The 17635-nt window shown below is 37.4% G+C and overlaps 1 protein-coding gene across 1 annotated transcript in view; it reads left to right on the top strand.

Annotated features, from left to right (window-relative positions):
• RAB2A (RAB2A, member RAS oncogene family) overlaps positions 1–17635 on the top strand; it is a 75585-nt gene that overhangs the window by 45432 nt on the left and 12518 nt on the right. The window contains exon 6 of the mRNA XM_082674642.1: positions 3270–3381. Coding sequence (XP_082530768.1) covers positions 3270–3381 — 112 coding nt within the window. The remainder of the gene's footprint in view (positions 1–3269; positions 3382–17635) is intronic.

Here is a 17635-nt window from a genome sequence, read left to right as displayed (position 1 = left end):
AACCACTGCAGCACCAGGAAAGTCCTGTCAATTAATTCTTTTGACAAAGATGCCAAGGTTCAGTGGGGGAAGGGGTAATGTTTTCATCAAATGGTGCTGGAACAATTGAATAGCCATGTGCAAAAAAATTTACCTTAACCCTTACCTCACACCATATACAAAAATTAACTGGAAATGGATTACAGACCTAAATACAAGAGCTAAAAGTATAAAAAATATTCTAGAAGAAAGCATATAAAATCTTAGGGATTCTGGTTTTGTCAAACATCACTTAAATAGGAAAGATTAACTTACCAAGTATTGGCAAGGATCTAAAGGAACTGAAACTCTCGCATTGCTGGTGGAAATGCAAAATGATACAACGATTTTGCAAAACAATTTGGTGGTTTCTTTAGAAAATAAACGTACATTTGTCATACCACCTAGCCACTTCACTTCTAGGTATTTACCCAAGAAAAACATGCTTTACACAAAAAATTATACACAGACTCTCATAGTGGCTTTATTTGCAATAGCACCAAACTGGAAACAACCCAAAATTCAATTGACAGGTGAATGGATAAATTGTGATACAGCCGTACAATGGAATACACTCAGCAATAAAGAGGAATGAGCTATTGATATATGCAGCAAAGTGGATGAATCTCAAAATAATTATGCTGAGTGTGAAAAAAAAAGCAGACAAAAAAGAAAACATACTATATGATTCCATTAATATGAAACCCCACAAAATGCAGACTATTCTCTAGTAGCAGAAAGCAGATCATTAGTTGACTAGGGTACAGGGGAAGGAAAGGATGGATTACAGTGGGGAATGAGGAAACTTTTGGGAGACTGATGGCTTCACCAGGTGTACATACGTGAAACTCATCAAATTTTATATTAAATGTGCAGTTTTTTATGTCAATTATATTGCAGTAAAACTGTAAAAAAAGTAATATAACAAATAAATATTATACTGCATAGATTAGATTTTTTTAAGTGTTATTTTAATTGAGGTTTGCTGTTAAGAGAACATACAGTTGTCCTTCCACATCCATGGGGGATTGGATTCCCCACAGATATCAAAATCCTTTTAAGCATAAGGCTATTGGAGGGAAGCTTTAGTCTTTGTAATATGGGAGTATTCATACTACCATTCAATGATAATGTGTGAAATAGTAAGAGAATATTTGAAGAATAAAGAGAATTTTCATAGTTTTGTCTTGCCGGTGTTTTCCTTGTGTCTGAAACAAGGTGGCCGGCAGCTTACTGGTGGCTTAAATTTGGTTGCTGCCCATAGTTCAGTTGTGAAAAGAAAGAGCAAAGTATAGTATGTACAGAAGATGTTTCTGATGATTGTAGATGGGTAGCTCTTATCCTTAGGATACAGTAGGTGTGGAAAGACATTTTAGGGAAGAAACTAGGAGAAGGGAAGAAAGAATGTATGGCATGCAAAGAGTGAATGGAAACGAGCAGAGATAAATGAGGGGATTATTATTAGATGAGGTGAATTGGGGTAGACATGGAAACAGGGAATAAACAATTTTTGAGTTAGGTGAATTAAGCAGTAGGGAGCCAGTGGAGGGGTTTGAGAAAGACAGTGACCTAGTCAGAATGACAGATATGATATGGATTTTTCTTAACTGTGGCATTTGATATTGGTTATACAAGAAATAGGATGCAGAGTCTGCAAGGATGAAAGTTTTTAATAGTCAAGGGATTAGAATACCCTAAACAAAAAAGCATAAATTAAGAGAATGGTTTAGGAAAGAAAGATAGTTAAGTAGTAAAAGCAATTTAAATGGGATTAATGGAGTGAAAAGTCAAAGACAACAATATGATTTTACACCTGGAAAACTGAGGAAACGAAGAGTGATAAAACAGAAATACAGAATACTGAAGTGCCGCTTTCTTTTTTTCAAACCATCCCTTAAATGTACACATCCTTAACCCTCTTTGTTAAGATAACATTTGCAAATGCAGGCATCATCAGCAATACTGGTAGGGGAAAACTGGGAGTAACTTTAAATATCTCCAAATAAGGGATTGTTTAAATAAAATGTGGCATATGCATAAAATGGGATAAAGGGCAGTTAAGGGAAAGTATTTTCTTGAAGATTTTGTGTACTTCAAAGCTAATTTTCCTTTAAGAATGATTGTCAGATAAGGGGACTGAATTTCAGGAGCACGTTACCATGTCACTGTTGCTAGTGTCCCCCCCACCCCCCCACCCCCGCGCCGCCATTTTTTACACCTACTAGAATATAAGCTCCACCTGGAGGCAGGGGGTTGGTACTATGTCTGTTTTGTTGAGTGGTCTGTCCCCAGATCCAGGATAGGGCTTGGCACACAGGAAGCCCCCAGAGTATAGTTGGATAAATTATCCTCGTCCAGTCATGCTATGATATTTGCAAACTGAGTTTGCCTGCTTTTTATGTTCTCGTTTTACCACTAGTATTTCATAGCACAGTCAGCTTGTAACTATTGATTTTATTTCTCAACAGAAAAGAAATCTGATACAAATCTGTCAAAATAATATGTGTCAAGGCTAGATGGAAGTACACGGATATTATATTTTTCTCCATCCTTTTCTGGGCACATAAATTTGTAATAGTAAAGTTTAAATGTGTTTACAATAAAACACACTTGAAGAGGAGACTTCTACTTTTTACCCCTACCTTAACTAATACAATTTCAGTATGATAAAAGTGAATACCATACTTTTGTCCAAAATTTCTAGCTTAGACTTTTGTTTCTCTCTCTCTTCTTCCATTAACAGTTCTATTGGGAATTAACTGGGATTAAAAATTAATTAATGTTTCTAAACTGCTTTGAATTTTATTAAGCAGTTTCCTATAGTTTCTGAAAATTGTGTGACTTATTTTTATCACATTCATAGAAACTCAGTCTGGCTAAAGGATAAGGGGACTAGTGTAATTTTGCTCTCTCAAATTATTATGTTGAGTAAGATGGTTCCCTTCTTTGGGAACCCACTGTAACTGAAAGGTAGGGTTTGGGCTAGATGTTCCCTTTGGGTTTCTCTAGTTTTAGCATTCTAGGGCTCTAACTTAGAATCTTTCTTTAGTTGGATTGTTAGTTCTTTGAAGCTAAGCAGTGTGCTCTTTTTGACTCTCATAATACACTGAATAATGAATTTGATTATTGTGTGTCAAAAATTAATTGCAAGAATGGTCAGCACAACTTTGAATCTTATGGTACAGTTTCCACAGATGTCTCTAATTGTACTATGTTGGTTGATAACTTGGTCCTTTCTTCCCTGTGTTTAGTGATTTAGAATCTAGAAGAGAAGTAAAAAAAGAAGAAGGTGAAGCTTTTGCACGAGAACATGGACTTATCTTCATGGAAACTTCGGCTAAGACTGCTTCTAATGTAGAAGAGGTAAGTAAGAGGCCTTTTTAAAATGTTTTATCTTCTTAATAGAAACTTTTTATATACCTTAATATTCATTTGTTGATTATCCCCTGTAAGCTTTTTAGTCACAGATAGTCCTTGAAGCTTGTAAAGTAGAAAATTTCTTTCCTTTGAAATGCCTTGTAATGTTCATCTTATATCAGGCTCTTCAATTATATTCTGAGCCTTCACTTGAAGCCAAAATGCTTTCACAGATCTTTGTATATACTTTCCTTAAAATCATTTTTATGTTTCTTGAGAGGGAAAAAAAAAGAACATTAACAAAATTTGGAAATGTTTCAAGACACTAAACATTTGTAGCTATTTGTATCCACTTCTGCTTAAGTAGGGAAAGTATTATATTATTGCAATGTAACATTATACAAAGCATGAGAATTCTGACATAATTAATAAATAAAATTTGTAGTATCAGTTATTTCCATTGATCAACCTGAACTATGGAAGTTTTGTGAACACACCATGTTCTTCTGTGCTTTGTGTATGTGGATATGGTATTTATTTATTATACATACAGGAATAGACAGTTAATCCTCTCTTAGGTAAATGTATTACTACACTCTATTTCATAAAAAGCAGAAATGAGAATAAGAAAATATGTAGTTTGCCCAGAGTAATGCTGGAGTTTCCACCTTCTGGGTAAGAATCTTAAGAGCAGCGGCAGAAGGGGATTCTAGAAAACAAATGATTGGCGAAGCACTTGTCCTAAGGATAGCAGAGGATGGGGTCATAGGCCACAACTAGCACTGTGCCTTCAACATAGTGAACAATGAGTAAATACTTATTAGGAATAATACTCGGAGCATGTCTGATTAACCGTTGAACCCAAAACTTGACTACGGTAGTTCAACAGCATTGGTATTTTCACTGAAGAATTCTTAGGTAAGATATTATACTCATCTATACTTGATGAGGTGCTCTGTGATTGTCCTTAATACTCTTCTTACAGGCTCCAACTAATGCTTTACCTGTGTTGCAAATTAATTACATCTTGATAACATCCAAGAATAATGTTTTACTTCACCCAGCAAACCCAGAGAGAAATCCATTCTGTTCTCTTGTTTGACTTAAAATAGACATATAAAGCTGCCTGTTTCCATGAAGCACTCCTTTATTAGAGGTGTTGGATTTGAAACTGTAAGGGCCAACGTGTTATGGGGGTTTCAAGACATCTGAAACATATCCTTACTGATAATTAACAATGGATTTTCTTGTTGATTTTGCGAACCTTAAAGCCAGAATTGTCTGTATTTTATGAAAGAACCATACTGTGAAGTTAGATGACAAGGCAGCCACTACCGGAAAGTAATTCTAAATTTCTAGTTTTGACTCTAATGCCTTTGTGTTCATTTTTCTTATTTTTAACAAGTAACAGTAGGTGTTTATGTGTAAGTAGCAAATTACTATTGGCAGTTTGGCTGAACATTTAAATAAAATGTATTTCATTAATGTTTTGGCAGCATTTATTACAAAAATTCTGTATCCTTGGTTAATAATAAAAATAATTGTTTAAATTTGATCAGGCGGGAATTTCCCATACTCATGAGAGAGCAGTACTTTACTTAATCATGTAAATTAATTTGCCTCTCAGAAGCCAAGAATATTAAGAAATAATCTTTTTTTTTTAACTTTATTTATTTACTTTTGGCTGCCTTGGGTCTTCATTGCTGCGCACGTGCTTTCTCTAGTTGCGGCGAGCAGGGGCTACCCTTTGTCGTGGTGTGTGGGCTTCTCACTGCGGTGGCTTCTCTTGTGGCAGAGCACGGGCTGTAGGCGCACGGGCTTCAGTAGTTGTGGCACGTGGGCTCAGTAGTTGTGGCTCACGGGTTCTAGAGTGCAAGCTCAGTAGTTGTGGCTCGCGGGTTCTAGAGCGCAGGCTCAGTAGTTGTGGCGCACAAGCTTAGTTGCTCCGCGGCATATGGGATCTTCCCGGACCAAGGCTCGAACCCATGTCCCCTGCATTAGCGGGCAGATTCTTAACCACTGCGCCACCAGGGAAGTCCAGACAGAAAGCTTTTAGAGAAAATATTCTACTACAGCCAAACATCACAAAGGAAATTATGGTACTACTTCCACCATCGGCTGGCTATAATGAGGTTTTTCCACGCTCCTCATTTCCCTGTAGGAGTTGTGTCAGAGGAAGCCAGCTAAAGCATAGGTTTAAATAAGATACCAAGTCTCATAACACAGTACCCAAAATGTCCAAGTTCCAGTAGAAACTCACCATACCTAGAAGTAGGAAGACCTGAAACTGAATGAAAAAAAAAATCAATAGATGCCAACAGCAAGATGACAGAGATGTTAGAATTATCTGACAAAGATTGTTTAGGCAACCATCATAAAAATGCCTCAACATGCATGCATGTTTGAAACATGTTTGAAATAACATGCATGCATGCTTGAAACAAATGAAAAATAGTCTCAGCAAAATAACTACAAGATAAAAAGAAGAACAAGGTAGAAATTTTAGAACTGAAAAATATAACAACAAATGTAAAACTCAGTGGATGGAGTCAACAACAGAATGATGGGGACAGAGGAGAGAAATAGTGAACTGGATGGTAGAACAATAGAAACTACTCAGTTTAAACTACAGAGAGAAATAGAGTAGGAAAAAAATGAACAGTGCCTCAGGAATCTGTGGGGCTATAATAAAAGCTCTAACATTGTATTATCAGACTCCTAGAAGGAGAGAAGAAAGAAGATGGCTCTGAAAAAGTACTCAAAGGAGTAATGACTGAAAACTTCCCAAATGTGGCAGAAGATATAAACCTACAGATTGAAGAATCTGAGGCAGCTCCAAACAGGATAAACCTTAAAAATCCACACCAAGACAAACTTCTGTCCATAGGCAAATCTCTGAAAGCTAAAGACAAAGAAAAAGTCCTGAAAGCAGTGAAAACAATTGTTGAAAACAATTCCTTACTAACTGGAATGACAGCAGAATTCTGTCAGAAACCATGGAGGCCGGAAGGAAATAGCACATTTTTCAAGAGCTGAAAAAAAAACTTTCAGTCCACAATACTAGAACCAACAAAAATATCTCAGGAGTGAAGGGAAATCAAGACATTCTCAGATGAAAGAAAAGCAAGAATTTATCAGTAGCAGATCCACCATAAACGAATGGCTAAAGAAATTATCTAACAAATGAAATGATAAAAGAAAGAACCTTTTAAGAGGGAACGCCAGTAACCAGAAGTATGAATAATCACAATAGACTTATTTCTTAAAACTTTTAAGTCTTGTAAATTACATTTGACAATTGAAGCAAAACTGTAATGTCTGATGTGGTTTTCAGTGTACATATAGGAAATAAAACCACAATGGAGAAAGGGACATCAAGGGATGTACGGTTTTTATACTTCACCTGACTTGGTAAAATGACAACACTAGCAGACTGTGATAAGGTTTTATGTATGTATGTATGTATGTATGTATGTATGTATGTATAATGCAATACTCAGAGCAACTACTAAAAAATATACAAAGAGACACACTAAAAAACAGTAGATAAATCAATGTAGAATGCTAAAAAGTGTTCAGTTAACCCTCAGAAAGGCAGGAAAAAGAAAAAAATTAGCAAACAAAAATAAAGTGGCATACTTAAACCCTCACATAGCAATAATTACCTGGAATATAAATGATTTAAATACACCAATCAAAAGACAGAGCTTGGCAGAGAGGATTCAAAAATATGACCCATCTATATGGTGTCTACAGGAAACTGACTTCAAATATAATGATACAGGTGGTTTGAAAATAAAATGATGGGAAAATACATATGACACAAACACTAATCAAAAGAAAGCATGAGTGGCTCTCTTAATACCAGATAAAGTTGACAGAGTGGGACATTATATGATAATAAAAGAAGAGTCCACCAGGGAGATAATAGCAATCCTAAATTTATGTGCACCAAACTACAGAGCTGCAAGATGTATGAAGCAAAAACCAGTAGAACCAATGGAATTAAACTAGAAATCAATCATCGTCTCCCCCTATAATTATGGATTTGTTTCTCCTCTCAGTTCTTTTGGTTCTGATTATCAATAACAGGTAACTGGGAAATTCTTCAGAGACTTGGAAGCTAAACAGTACACTTCTACATAATGTGTGTGTCAAAGGGGAAGTCTCAAAGGAAATTTTAAAAATACATTGAACTGAATGAAAAGTAAAATACAACGTCCCAGAATTTGTGGGAAACACATAATGCAGTGCAGAGAGGGAGGTTTATAGCATTAACCACGTTCGTTAGAAAAGGGAAAAGTCTCAGATCAAGAATCTTAGCTCCTACCTCAAGAACCCAAAGCAAATAGAAGGAAGAAAATAATAAAGATACGAGCAGAAATCAGTGAAATCAAAAACAGGAAAACAATAGAGGAAATTTTTAAAGGCTGGTTTTTTTTAAGTAGATAATATAGCAAGACTGACAAAGAAGCAAAGAGAGAGAAGGTACAGATTACCAATATCAGGAACAAAACAGAAGTTATAACTATAGATCCTGCAGACATCAAAGGAATAATACATAAATATGGTAAATTAGATGAAATGGACAAAAAGAACACAAACTCAGCACAAACTACTACAGCTCTCCTAGTATGAAATAGAGTGTTTGAACAGCCCTATAACTATTAAGGAGATTGAATTAGTAATTTAAAAATGTTCCAAAAAGAAATATCTAGGTTCAGATGGTTTCACTGGAGGATTCTACCAAACATTTACAGAAAGAATGAACACCAATTCTACACTATCTTTTCCAGAAAATAGAAGAGGTAGAACATTTCCTTATTTATTTTAAGAAGCTAATATTGCCCTGATACCAAAACCAAAGGAAAAAAAAAAAGGGTACAGACTGATAACATTTATTAATATATGAAAAAAATCCTCAACAAAATATCAGCAAGTAGAATTTCAACAACATATGAAATCATATACATGTGCCTATGTAATACATACATCATGGCCAGAAGGAACTTATTCCAGGGATACAGAGCTGGTTCAGTATAATCTGCCATTTTAATAGGATAAAGAAGAAAAATCACATCATAGCAGTCAGTGCAGAAAATTCATGTGACAAAATCCAACACCAGCCGTGTTTAAAAACCCTCAAAAAAAAAAAAAAGGAATTGAGGAGGACTTCCTCAGCTTGTTAAAGAGCATCTACAAAAAAACCTACAACTAACATTATACTTAGTGGTGAAAGGCTGAATGCTTTACCCCTTAGATCAGGAACAAAGCAAGGATACCTGTTCTCATGATATAAAGGCATGAAATAAAGGCACACAGCTCAAAAAGGAAGACATAAAACTGTTTATTTTGTGGATGACATGATTGTCTCTGTAGGAATCCCAAGGAATTTGCAAAATAAATAAACTAGAGCTAATAAGTGAGTTCAGCAAGTTTACAGGATTTTTACAAGACATATATAAAAAATCTACTGTATTTCTGTATACTCACAATGAACACCAAAATTTAAAGTACAGTGCCATCTATAATCACACAAAAAGAAAATGAAATACCTAGGTATAAATCTAAAAATGATAGGTATAGGACATGTATGCTGAAAACTACAAAATGCTGATGAAAGAAAGTAAAGAAGATCTAAATAAATGGAGAGACATACACTGTGTTCATTGTTTGGAATTCTCAACCTAGTAAAGATGTCACTTTTTCGTAAATTGATATACAGGTTTAACCCAACTCTTACCAAACAAAATTCCAGTAGGATTTTTTTGTAGATAATCTGACAATATTATTATAAAATACATACTGAAAGGCAAAGGAGCTAGAATAACTAAAACAACTTTGAAAAAGAATAAAGTAAGAAGAATCACTCTATTTGATTTCAAGTCTTAACGTAGCTGTAGTTGTCAAGACTGTGTGATATTGGTGAAGGGAGAGAAACATCAGTGGAACCAAATAGAGAACGCACAAATATGCCCAACTGCAGAGCACAGTCTCCGGACGCGCAGGCTCAGCGGCCATGGCTCACGGGCCCAGCCGCTCCACGGCATGTGGGATCTTCCCGGACCGGGGCACGAACCTGTGTCCCCTGCATCGGCAGGCGGACTCCCAACCACTGCGCCACCAGGGAAGCCCCCAACTGCTTTTTAACAAAGGTGCAAAAACAATTCACAGGGTAAAATAGCCATTTCAACAAATGGTGCTGTAGCAATTGGACATCCATAAGCAAAAAAAAAAAGAAAGGACCTAAGTCTCACAACCTTATACAAAAACTAACTCAAAACTGATCACAGAATTAAATGTAAAATGTTCTACCTATTTATCTTTTATGGAAAAAAAACAGGAGAAAATCTTTTGGTTCTAGCAGTAAGTATGCTTGTCCCTAAAAGCATGATCCATAAAAGGAAAAACTGATAAATTAGTCTTTAAAAACTTTTGTTCTATGAATAAGCCTGGTAAGAGGATGAAAAGACAACCTACAGACTGGGAGAAAGTATTTACAAACCAAATATCCGACAAAGGACCGCTAGTATCTAAAATAAAGAACTCTTGAAACTCAATAGTAAAAAAAACAGATAGTCCAATTAGAAGATGGTCAGAAGACATGACCAGACATTTCATAAAAGAGCATATATAAATGGCAGATAAGTACTTGAAAAGATATTCAGCATCACTAGCTATTAGAGAAATGCAAATTAAGACCTCTATGAGGTATCACTACACACTAAAATGAAACATAGTGACAACACCAAATGCTAGCAAGCATGTGGAGAAACTAGGTCATTCGTGCATTGCTGGTGGGAATGTTAAAGTGGTGTAGCCACTTTAGAAAACAGTTCGGCAGTTTCTTTAAGAGCTGAGTGTGCATCTATCATATGACCTAGCAATTGCACCCCTGGGCATTTATCCGAGAGAATTGAAGACGTATGTTCACACAGAAACCCATACACAGATGTTCATAGCAGCTTTATTCATGATAACCAAACACTGGAAACAACCCAGATGTCCTTCAGCGGATGAATAGTTAGACAAAGCGTATAGTACATCCACATCATGGAATAGTACTCAGCATTAAAAAAGAACGAACTGTTGTGACATGCAGCAACCTGGATGAATCTCCAGGAAAGTATGCTTAATGAGTAAAGTCAGTCCCAAAAGGTTGCACATTGTGTGATTCCATTTATATGACTTGGTTGAAATGACAAAATTCGAGAAATGGAGAACAGATTAGTCATTGCCAGTGTTAAGCCAGGGTGTCAGGGTAGAAGAGGAGGTGGTATGGTTATAAAAAGACAGCGTGAGGGATCCCTGAAAACGGAAATGTTCTGTATCCCTTTTCATTATTTTGGTTGTACGTTTCCAGGATACCACCACTGAGGGAAACGAGGTGAAAGTCACACAGGATATCTCTGTATTATCTTACACCTGCACGTCAGTCTGTAATTATCTCAGAAAGTTTGATCAAAACATAATAGTAATAACCACATACAAGCAACTTTAATTAAATTTAACCTGTTCTTTAAGATCACAATGGCAATTTAAAAAATAAAAATTAAGGATTACGAAACCTCACAACTGTAATGAAATACTAATGTGAGAATATGGAATATAATTATAAAGGCTTAAGTGATTTTTTTTTAATTCATGAAGACCCCAGGATCTCTTTTTCAAATTATTGTCATTATTTGTTAAGTATGGCTCTTTCATGAGTCTGTCACATTCTTACACAGAGCAAATTTTTATGCAACCAGTTCCCTCCATGCTAAATGTTGTATGTTTAGCATACGCCTAACAAATAATAGAGTTACTGTTGTGATTTTTATTATGCATAGACTTCCTTCATACAACTTCTCAGAAGAAGCAGAACATGAAATTACACTAATATTCATAAAAAAGACAGCTAGGCTATATGGAATAAAAAACACCTGGTTGGAAGATAATGATGAGTTGTACAAAGTAACTAAAGGAAGAATGCCAAAAATGGGCTAAATATTAGGTGTTTTGAACTAGTATTTTTTTTTTGAAAAAGAGTTCATTGATGACCTCTATGCATGTCAGACTTTAAAATAATTAAGTTCATCATTAAGTAAAGAGCATTTATATGACAGTACACATTTATCCTTTTTTTTTTTTTACATCCCCTGTATTAAAAGCATTTTGGTAGCCTCACAGTAAGATTGATGGAGCTGCTATTTTAAATCAGTTTAAATAGTGTCACCATTTTAAAAAGTAAACCTACATATGCATCATCTAGCTTCAGAAGTTACCACCATTTTGACATTTTGATGATACTATTTTATTATGTGCCCTGTTTTTAAGCAAATTCCAGAAATATTTTACCTACAAATTTCAGTAGCAGTAATTTAAAAAAAAATATGTCCATCATACCATTATTATACCTAACAAACTTAGCAGTAATTCCTTAATAATATCTGATATCAAGTCTGAATAACACCCCCCCCCCTTTTTTTTTTTCATTCAGCAATTGATGTTGGAAAACAGGTACTTAGTTTCTTTCTTCGAGGTCAGGGAAGACTAACAAAACCTGTTCTTTCTACTTTGAAAAGGGAAGGAAGGAGAACTAAGCCAGCATCTGTCAGACACCCTCCTTGTTACAGCAGTCAGCACCGGCTCCTGCAGCAGGAGAGCTGAGGCCTCAGTGGGAAACTATTCAGCTCATAAAATTACAGTATACGCTCTCTGGGATTTAAGCAAGAGTTAGCCTGCTAGAATTAGATCCAAAGAGGAATCATCCTGAAAACAAGCAATACATTAGTTTTACAGGGTCTTTAGATTCTTGATCAGTTAGTGACTTAGACTTGGGGTTGGAGAAAATAATAATTCATTTCAAAGATGTTTGTTCTAAGTGCTATACCTTTTGTTTTTGCTTTCTAAGGACTTGGATTTGCCTAATTATGCCATCCTCCATGGGAGAGGCCGTTTAGCACAGTGGGTAGAAACTTGGGCTGTGGGCTCAGACAGGAGTTTATCCTCAGCTTACTGCCTGAACTTGAGGACCCTCTGGGAGAGCTGATCATGTGAAGAGTTAAAAAAGTAAGGCAGGTATCCTGAGTGCATCCTGGTCAGCTAGTAAGAGTGGTGGTCGGTGTTCGGGCAGCTCACAGGTCAGTGTCCTCTTCTGTATAATCTTTAAAAAGTACTTGATTCCTAGCCAGTCCTTGGCTCTCATGTGTAGAGAAGTTAGAGAACTCCGGTATTAAAGAAAAAAACTTTCTTAAAAGCCATTTTTAAATATAAATTATTTAAACATAATTATGTTTAAAGATAGAATGATTTATACAAATGCCAGTGTCCTGATCATGGACCGTCTGACTAAGGGTTCTTTTTAGAAATTTAAAACTATGTGATCATTCATTAAGATTAAGCCTAACTGGTACCTTGATGATTCCTTTCAGTTTAGAACTAGACCTGTTTCCTTTTCCTGTTGTGCTGTGGTCTATCTTTATATTTTAACCAAGGTCCAGTTACCTAATGCAAGTCGAGACCATGAAGTTTACTCTTGTATTTCCCTGTAAGCAATTGGACAATTTGCAGCATAAGATAGCACCATTTTTCCAGCATTTGTTGCGTTGTTGCTGGATATAGGTTTACTGTTAATCTCTGGATGTACTGATTTACTCAGCATAATGATTTCGTCCACGAAGGATCTGTTGAGGGGAAGGATCAAAGTGGTATTAGAGAAAAATGCACAGGATAGCTGTCCACAAAAAAAGAATTACCGAGTCCAAAATGTCAGTAACACTGAGCTAAAATAACAGGATATAATTAAAATCAATGAAGTGAAGCACCAACAACTTAGCATAATACATGAATCCTCTTTATTCATTTAGTAGTAGGTAGGATGGTGTATATTTTGATCTAAAAAAGCTTCATTTCAATGACAACCTGGGGGAGAGAGTGAAGACTGGAAAGTCCTGTTATGAAGGGCCCCACTTCTGTTTTATGGGCTGGCTCTGACCTGTGAATTCTACAGTGAGAATCCTCAGCTGTTTCATCGTCTTGCTGATGATGCTGACAGCTGGATCCAAGCTCATTATATTTCTAAACCACGCTGATGTCCTTCTCTTTTCCAGTTCGGGGCCCCGCTGGCAACATCATTCAGCACTGCTCTACTTATAGTATTGCGGACTCATGTTTTTCTTTTAACTGTAGCCTCTCATGTGCCGACTGTTCTGCTCTTACCTGAATTTATGCTGCTTGTCTTCAACTGGGATGATAAATGGAAAATGGCACCCAAGACTGTACTTCCAGTTTTTTTTCAAATTATTTTATAAAGAGCATAAAAATAAAATGATACCCTAGTCTGCCTAAACTAGATACTTACAGAGGTAAGAATTTCTCAGATAGATCTACTATTAAATAGATGGGTATCATTTTATATTTATAAAATCATGTATAAGATTAACACCACCAAAAAAAAAAAAAAAAGATTAACACCACACACAGACTATATACACACAAAGAAACACTTTTTTTCTTTTTCTTTTTTTTTTTTTTTTTGCTGTACTTGGGCCTCTCACTGTTGTGGCCTCTCCCGTTGCAGAGCACAGGCTCTGGATGCGCAGGCTCAGCGGCCATGGCTCACGGGCCCAGCCGCTCCACGGCATGTGGGATCTTCCCGGACCGGGGCACGAACCCGCGTCCCCTGCATCGGCAGGCGGACTCTCAACCACTGCGCCACCAGGGAAGCCCCGAAACACTTTTTTATATAATACAAACATAGAAAGCTCTCTCCACATAAAACCTCTCTGTATTAGCAAACTACTGTGGTACACACGTATTATGTTTATTTGTTTCCAAACTGTAAATTATAATTTCCAAGTTACAAGTTATAATAAGAGAATTCACCCTTCCTATGAAGTGGATTCTAGTCAGTTTTATACAACTTGGGGTTGCTCCAAACATGCAATTATCATTCATCCTTTTTGCTATTTGCTGAAGAAATGCACGTTTAAATGTGATAGTAGAGGTACACCCCAGAATTCATCTCCTAAATGTCAATGAAATTAAAAAGCCAATTGCAACCAAAATATTCTTGCCTATGTGGTATTCCCATAGAAATAGGAGACCAGAACTCATCCTTTACATTTTCAGTTCCCATTACAGATTTTTAAACTTAATATTTAGATGCTATACACATATATTTGAGTGTATAACATATGGTGGGGGACCCGTGTATTTAGTTGTCTACCATTTATTCAAGTGATGTTCATGCTGAATATACAGAGCATGTATAGTGTCATCACATCTTATATTGGGAAAATGAGGTTTAGGCTCTTTTACCTCTGGTGGACAAAAAAGAAAAAAAAACGATTATTTTGACCTCCATTTTGCTGATAAGGAAATAAAAATCGACCATGTGACCAGCAGTAAATATTTTTGAATATTAGTTTGACTTCAATTTTCAAATGAGACTTAAAGGTTATTGAGGACATCAAGATATCATGCTGCCTGGTAACTGCCCAGGCTTCCCATTGGCTACACGCCTCCTCAGCCGCCACCCTCTGGCAGTTCATTCCAGAACCACAGCTTTGTTTAGTGTCCTAGTCTGCAGGGTTCCAGGAAGATCTGACCTCTGTGGTCTGTCCTGTGACACACTGAGGAGTTGATATGAAGGGACGCTCCTCCAGCCACTGGAATCTGGTGATCTTGCTTGCAGCATTTAGAAGAGTGTCTCATAAGTGGAAGGTTTCTTTCAGAAGTATTTTCAAATGATTAAAATATGTCAGGTCCCTGAAATAATAATGTGGTTGTATATTTGTATGGCATATTGTCAGAGTTCTTTCACATACGTAGTCAGGACTCAAACCCAGGTGTTCCAGGTTCCCCATTCGTTCCCCTTCTGTCTGCCACACAGTGGAGAATAGCAGCACTGAAGGTTAGCCTGCCCTTCTTTGAGGAGCATGAATTAAAATGATCGCTTCTGCCTAGGGTTCCGTGGTCAGGTGAGCTTAGGAGGAGCTGGGGTCTACCCCCCTTTTAGGAAACCAGAATTCACAATAGTAGTGTGTTATTCCTATTCTGAAAACCCACTGTTAAGAAATTTGTTGGCTTTTATTTAACCTAGAGTTTTCCAAGTGTGATTTAGCCATTCCCACCCCCCGCCCCAGTGGAATTGGGGTGGAGGGTGCGTAATAGCCAAAGGATTGATGTCCTTTAGTTTTGCTAATTCTCTTACTTCATGGTCACATAGAGGTTGCAGTGGGGGAAGTGGAGACTACTTTCTTCTTAAGCTCAGAATATCTTGTAAAAATATTTTTTTCCAAATCAGTTGTATTTAGAACAGTGCTTCTCAAACATTAATGTGCATTCACTTCACCTAGGAATCCTGTTAAAATGCAGCTTATGATTCAGTAGGTCTGGGGTGCGGCCTGAAAGTCTGCATTTGCAGCTTGCTCTCAGGTGATGTCAGTACCGTGACCCGGGCTCCCTCTGGGGAGCGGAGAGGCTGGAAAGTCACCCGGCTGTGAGTGAACGAGACGGTCCAGCCAAGTGCTGTCCTTTCTCTGCTCTGCAGATTCATGATTTCTTCAGACCTTCTCATCATCTTCATCCTCTCCTTTACTGATTCTTGGCTCTCAGAATATAATTACATAATCAGGTTTCAGCCATCTTAAAAACAAACCCTATCAGTCCCTGTTCTCCTGGATATGTTCTCTTCTAGCTTCTAGTAAGATCTACCGCTGTTTCCTCATTGGATTTCACACCTCGGTTCACAGTCTGACTTCCTCCATCATGGCCAAGGTCACCCTAGACCTCCTAACAAATGCTTTTCTCTTCTTACCTTGAACAGTCCCTGGTGGGTAAGTGATACTTTTGACTACTCTTCTGTCTATAAACTTGCTCTTTCCTTAGCTCCATGATATCATGGTCTAAACTTTATTTGTGCTCTCTAGCCTTCCAGACGCCTTTACCATCTCCTTCTTCCACGTTGAAATGTCACCTAAATCCATGAATACCCTTCTTAGGCTGTGTGTCTAGCTCTACTTGGACAGCTCTGCATGAGTGGGTCTCAGAGCCTCCGGTTTAACACATTGAGACTGAACTGATAGCCCTCCTCTGCTCTAGTCTGCAGATGTGCACTCTCGTGTATCCTAAAGCAACCCCCTTCCCTACCCTTTTACACTCATTTCTTCAGTTAATATGTATTGCCTTCCATGTGTGTATTATTATTTCTGCCTGTTAAATATCTCTCCAAATTGTCCTCTTCTGTGATTGCTTCCTAATTGGACTCCCTGTGTTCATTTTTCAGTCCTCTACACTGTTGCCTATAAGATCTTTCTAAAAATGAAAATTGAATGTCACTCTCCAGCTTTATTAAAACCCTGAGGTGGTTTCTCACGGCTTCTGCATCAAACTCCTTAGCTTGGAAGACAGGTCCCTTTATTTGCCAGTCCTCCCCTCTGTGTTCTTGTTAAACTAGAGAGCGCGTCCACAGGGCAGTGCCCCTGACCTGCTTCCGCAGAACGTATTCTCCACGCTTGAAACGCCCTCCTTCCGACCGGATCCTTCAAGGGTATATAGTGAGTCTGATTCCTCCTCTTGGAATGCGTGACACGTGACCCACCCTCCCTGCCCCCTTCACCACTCTTATGTGCTCCTTTCTCTGTATTTAGTCATTCCTGTGTCAGGGGTTTATTATCTTCGCACTCTCTCATGACTCTGTCATGACCCTTGTTTTTCACGTTGGCTCAACATGAGGACAGAGTTCCTTGAAAACATAGGCTGTCTTTTCATCTCGGCATCCCCAATGCCTAGCACAGTTTCTCCCCACACGGTAGATAATTGTTTGGATGGTTATGTATTTATTTAATTACTTTAACCTTACTCCTCTCCCCGCAGTCTTTAATCAGCTTATGCTTTGGTCTCACTTGTTAACTTGTAGGTGGAATTCTGTCCGAAACCTTCTTTGCCCTAAGCATTCTAAAACCTATGAGTTTTGAAAAACACAGGTGAATAGATTGGCTTCTCCTTTGATTGGGAGCTCCCTCCAGTAGCCGCCTGGGGTCTTTGTGGTTTGAAAGAGGTTTTTTAGACCCAGGAATAACTGCAGCAAAGATTATGGCAGGCTAGGGAAAGTACCCCTTCCCAAAGGCTGCAGGTCAACTTTTTAAAGGTGTCCGAATATTCTAGAAGTGATATATTTACTTCTATGATTCCTTCCTTGTTTTTCTCTGTGTATTCCCTCTAAATTAAAATTTCATTTTCTCAGAGTTGTACATTACCAAAACTTCAACAG

The sequence above is a fragment of the Grampus griseus genome, assembly GCF_964374135.1.
Source record: "Grampus griseus genome assembly, chromosome: 17".
Taxonomy (NCBI): domain Eukaryota; kingdom Metazoa; phylum Chordata; class Mammalia; order Artiodactyla; family Delphinidae; genus Grampus; species Grampus griseus.
This window is presented reverse-complemented; position numbering and strand designations above follow the sequence as displayed.